Below are 5095 nucleotides of genomic sequence, written 5' to 3' on the forward strand. Positions count from 1 at the left end.
TAGAAGTAAATGTGGAAGGAGGCATGGATGCAAAAGTCAAGGAACATTTTATTCTGGATGGGAAGGATGAAGTCTGTAAGAATGAGGATAGCATTACAGAAATTAGAGTTCAAGAAGAGAAAAAAGGCGAAATCAAAGTTAAGTGTGTGCCAGAGGATGAACAGAGTAGTGATGAGCTTCAGGTTGATGTATTGAAGGACTATCATGTTTGTGCTGAAGCACCAGAAAATATCCCTGCCGGAGATGTTTGTATGGTTGAGGTTGCACACACTGGGAAAGGATTTGTTGAAGAGAAGCAGTCTAAGCAAGAAGCAGGTGAAAGTGAAGGCTTGGAGAAGAGCATTGACGAAGGGGACTTGACTGATTGTCCCTCGTTAATGTAAGTCTCTTCCCTGTAGCGTTCTTTCGTCTGCTTGCTCTGGACATATGAGCTTCTGGAAAAATGGTTGTAAATAATCCTTGACTGTTTTTGTTCAAAGGACTGACGTGTAATGATAGGAATAACTGCTTTGATCTGTGTTTTGTAGCAGCTTCAAAACTCTTTCTTAGTGCCCAGGTCTAGTGCTTCCCATGTGTTCGTTCTCTTCCCCCTTTACTAGCTTTTAGGTTCTCTTATCTGCTTCCTTTTGTTTGAAGGTAGATGGTAGTATGAGGTTCACAAGTAAATTTGTAATATCTACTGTTGGACATATTCATGTTCTGTACCTTCACTAATTTTATTTTTCTAAGGTATTTGTATTAACTGATATTGTTTAATTTGTCATTCAACAATTTAACTCACACGTGTTATATATGTTACCATAATATTTTGATTTTTGTTTTGCCTATACCTGATTGTTTTTGGTTATTTTATTTGTAGCAAAGACAGGATAATTCTTTCAGATGGCAGTTGAATGTGATTTGGGTATGTTATGCGACGCTTATTTGTGTCAATTGGGTTTCTCCACACAAAGCTTCGATAACTTGTATTTGACTTGATTGTAGAATTGAACTGGAGGAAGGTTCAAATTGCCAGCAATACTGATGCTTGGCCAGGCAGAGAATGCCAGGTAAAGAGCTTGGTCAGCATTTGCTGTCTAACAGAGCCTTTGCTTTACACGCAGTGGCCTTTGCTTACGGAGAGCATGAATGAATGCTTTTAGTTACAGCTTACCTGGATGAGAAATTGTGGTGTTAATGATAGTGCAATTTATCAGCCAATCGAAATAGGAAATTTCCTTGTGTCAAAATGTTGTCGAAAATTATTAGTAAATGCTATTGTTAGACTTGATTTACTGGTGAATTTATACTTTTCTATGGATAAGAGCTGTTCTTTTTAAAACTCTTTTTATGGATAAAAAGCTCTTCCACCCCCCCCCCCCCCGGAACCCGCCTCCACCCCCCGGCCCCGGCGGGGTGTTTGTTTGGTAGTTTTATGGAAGTCCTTTCGTCTAATGTAATATATGTTGGCCGTTTTAGTTGATTCTTTCATGTTTTGAAGAGTTCATGCTGTGAAAGAGTTTCTACTTATCAAATGAAGGGGATGGTATTGTAATCAGTGAGATACATGTTGCAAATGTGTTACTGTGTATGTTTTTTAGCGTCTCCTGAAACTCAGGAAACCACCATGTTTCTACATGACATGTTCTATTTAAAAGGAAAAAAGGTTTGAGTATGATTAATAAACATCAGCAAACTACTTGTTTAACAGTTGTCTGATGTGAAAATTGATCTGTCTAATGTAGCAATTAAGCTACTAGTCAATTTCCAAGTATAGAAATCGATAAAAGAGCGCATTTGAAAAGCACTTGGGGACTTTTTGAATTATTTATAAAGCATGTGCCTCTATATGCAAAGCATATATTTGCTGTTTAAAAAAAAAGGTTCATAAAAGCATCCAAATATTGGAGTTCATTTTGCGGTATATTGCAAACCGACTAGCCTAGTAGACAGGATCACATCCTAATACCTCTGTTGTTGGTTCTGTTGCTATAGCAGATCTCGTCTGATGAGTTACCCTGGAGGGCTGGATATCGTCGTACCTCCTTTCTTTTACCGGTATACTTTCAATTCCTGTAGATGTCAGTTCTTAACTTGTTTTAACACGCGTCCTTGTTTGGTACTGATAGCCAGTTGGAACAAGATTGGATTTATGCAAAACTAGTCGACGGGAAGAGAGGTCGAAGGTAAACATCAGAACGATGCTATTGCAGAAGGTGTGGCATAAAGTAAAGCACTGGCTACTATTACAACTAAGTAATTAACCAAGTCCTCTTTGTATATAGATGTTTGTGCAGTTTACTGATGGTTGTAGTATGCCCTCTTTTTCAGGTAATTTCTTTTTCAAGTTGGGTGCAAGTCTAGCCCTCTTGTACATTGGTACCCAGATTTATTGGAAACACAATGTAGAGTTAAAGCCTCTCGAAAGGAAAAAAGGTAGTGTTGAGTTTGTGGTGGAATTGATAGGAAATGTCTCCTTGTACATGGATGGAACTGATAGGGAGCGTCTCCTTGAACATTGGAAGTGGCATTTCGCCCGCAATCTCCTCTTGTTTTTGTTGTGGTGGAAAATTAACTAGGTAGGTTGTAACGTGGATTATTATTTCAGGTTTTCAGCGTTGGATGAATTTGGCCTTTTGCCTGAAAGAGCAGAACTCGGATATCATCATAATACACAGCTGAAGATTAGAAACTGTTGGCGAGATTACTAAGTTTGATTGTACCATTTATAGCTCTAGGATATAAGAGGTGTGCTAGATTTAGGATATTTGTTAATGGTAGGTTGGCTGCCAGCCTCCTGTTTGATTTTTTTCATCCTTAGAGGGCCTCTCTCTTTCATTAGCAAGGTTTGCTGGCCTTTGGTATCGTGTGAAATTTTTAGTGCAGATTTTTAGGTGTTTCACAGAAGTAAACAGTTGCACCCTGTCCTCTTTTTTTTCTTTTTGGTTTCACTATGTCCTAAATTTCTCCTTTGAATTAACAGAAAAGATGATACACTGACATATTCGCCTGTTGAAAGTCACGAAGGTGAGGGCCATTTAAGGGCAGATGACGTCGTTGGAAGTCAAAATCTTCAATATCAGTAGTATTCTCCGTTGCGACCTAAACCTACTGTATCGTATGCTCACTGCGGACTGGCTTCATATTGTGCAGGAGTGATTCTTCAGGTTGGAAGGGTGCTTTTTTGGCAAGAAAAAAAAGGCTTTAGTGCGGAGGCTACGCAACTTGTTTCAAGTTTGCTACTTTTTGCAACACAAAGAACTTTGTTTATCAGTATGAAAACAATCAAATCCATAGGAGGCCACGTTTGTTTTTTTCAAGGGTTTAAAGAATCATTTATTATTATTATTATTATGATGGGTCACTTACAATAAAATACGCTGGGTAAGAACGAAGGACAAAAGGGGATCACATTGTGAAGCCACAAATTCTGGATGAAAATGATGAAGAGAACATGCTAATTAATTCTTTACAACAATAAAGCCTCGTGCAATGCAAGGATCGTAATGCTACTACAAAAAATGATTTTCGTTTCTAGTCAAGATCGAAAGAACTTGTCATTCAAGAAGTGTTCGACAATTAAGGGGCGTATACGAGTCGAGTCGAGTTTTGCTTTAATTGAATTGAGTTTTAACATAATTTTACGAAATTCGAAACTTGAGATCAACGAAGTCAAAATGTCAAGCTCAAACTCGAGGTCAAAAAAATAAAAAAAATATTTATTTTATTTCTAAAAAATGAATTAAATAATAATTTTTCTTAACAAATAATAAAATATTAAAAAAATATATATAATTTTATTATTAAAATAAAATAAATAAATATATATAATTGATCTCGAATCGGTTCGCGAGTTAACGAATTTAGTATTTTGATCTCGAGTTCTACTTGTTCAATTCGATCTCGATGTTGATTGGACTCGAATCAAACTCGGACGCAAGTTTTTCGATTTGTTTGCTACCCTAACGACAATACAAGCAAGCAATTTGAGATTCTCACATCAACCATTTGCAATTTCTAAGCTTCCACCTCCTTGTTGATCCACCATTGTCTATGCACCAAATATAGGCTAGGTTCACCTGTCACGATACTCACTACCGTCCAACTAATTTTCTTGTTGTTAACAATACTCATCGGTTTGGTCTTTGCTTTTTCCCATTTTGCATGCTTCCCTCTTGCCGTGTGGGACTTTTTTGTCTTGGATGTCGTGTACATTCATCTGGAAGTCCAGAAAATCAAGGCCACCTGAACAGCTCTTGTGCCCTTAATTGTTATGTGGAAACAAGCAGATAATAATTCTTTAGTAAAAAAAGAAAAAAAATTCTTCAGCAGTAATTCCTTACTCAAAAAGGGAAAAAAAAAAAATCTTCAGCCAGGTTTTAGAGAGTTTTCTGCTCTTGATGCAAATTAATATTGGATTAAGACAAGCTTCAGCATACTTTATTTTTAATTATGCAAATGAATATTCTTAAGAATAAACAAAGGTTTAAGATCCCACACTAGTAGTATACATTACCCAGAGAGGATGAAATATCTCTAATAAAATATGGGCAACATCCACATCACATAAAATTTATTTGACAAAAAAAAAAAAAAATCATAAGACCCATCAGCAGCCACTGGAGGGTAAGGTAGGAGTTATTGAAGGATGTTCTCGTCATCTTGTCTCGTAATGTGTTCTGCATATTATTCTAGGACAGAATCTGTAAGAAAATGGCAACAAGTTTACATGCACTGTGATGCTTAACTAGGATGGCAGTGGGTAGGATAAAACTCATATGTGCGAGTACTCGATCCGATGGTTAATTCGATTAGATGACAGATGGGTAATATTGATATTAAAGAGGGATTACCGATGGATAACCTTGTAGGGTTTGATAAGAAAATCCTAAAAATCCAATAATTACAACTTTTTGTTGAAAAACGTAAAATAGTTCTCTTTGTTAAAAAATGTAAGATAGTTGTTTGAATCTTTTTTTTTTATGGCCATTAAATTTACCCTTCATAAACTATTGAATTTCTCTACTGTTAAGTTTAAAATTCAATATAGTTTGTTAACTTAACAAGATGTGTATTGATTTTAGTTTGATAAAAGCTAATTCTCTATTTTTGAATT

At 36.2% G+C, this 5095-nt stretch overlaps 1 protein-coding gene across 9 annotated transcripts; it reads left to right on the forward strand.

Moving 5' to 3' along the window:
• Positions 1 to 6: 6 nt before the first annotated feature.
• Positions 7 to 2918, forward strand: LOC113783719. Of its 9 annotated transcripts, XM_027329930.1 has the most exons (7): positions 7 to 379; positions 860 to 904; positions 985 to 1049; positions 1978 to 2037; positions 2109 to 2235; positions 2311 to 2415; positions 2588 to 2918. In XM_027329930.1, the coding sequence occupies exons 2-7, from the start codon at positions 883 to 885 to the stop codon at positions 2659 to 2661; spliced, it is 453 nt and encodes a 150-aa protein (XP_027185731.1). In that variant the 5' UTR covers positions 7 to 379; positions 860 to 882; the 3' UTR covers positions 2662 to 2918. The 9 variants fall into 9 exon arrangements, 8 of the variants coding, with proteins under 8 accessions (XP_027185731.1, XP_027185729.1, XP_027185733.1 ...); XM_027329928.1 differs by having other exon boundaries at positions 2311 to 2918; XM_027329932.1 differs by having other exon boundaries at positions 2109 to 2207; positions 2311 to 2918.
• The last annotated feature ends 2177 nt before the right edge of the window (positions 2919 to 5095 follow it).

The sequence above is a fragment of the Coffea eugenioides genome, chromosome 9, assembly GCF_003713205.1.
Source record: "Coffea eugenioides isolate CCC68of chromosome 9, Ceug_1.0, whole genome shotgun sequence".
In the NCBI taxonomy this organism is placed as follows: domain Eukaryota; kingdom Viridiplantae; phylum Streptophyta; class Magnoliopsida; order Gentianales; family Rubiaceae; genus Coffea; species Coffea eugenioides.

Bases quoted from the DNA above. Each gene is read 5' to 3' on its own strand.
- LOC113783719 (XM_027329928.1), top strand. From the start codon at position 883: ATGGCAGTTGAATGTGATTTGG. The intron at 2,038-2,108 runs GTATACTTTCAA...TGGTACTGATAG, and splicing joins GTACCTCCTTTCTTTTACCG to CCAGTTGGAACAAGATTGGA. The intron at 2,236-2,310 runs GTAATTAACCAA...CCTCTTTTTCAG, and splicing joins CTGGCTACTATTACAACTAA to GTAATTTCTTTTTCAAGTTG.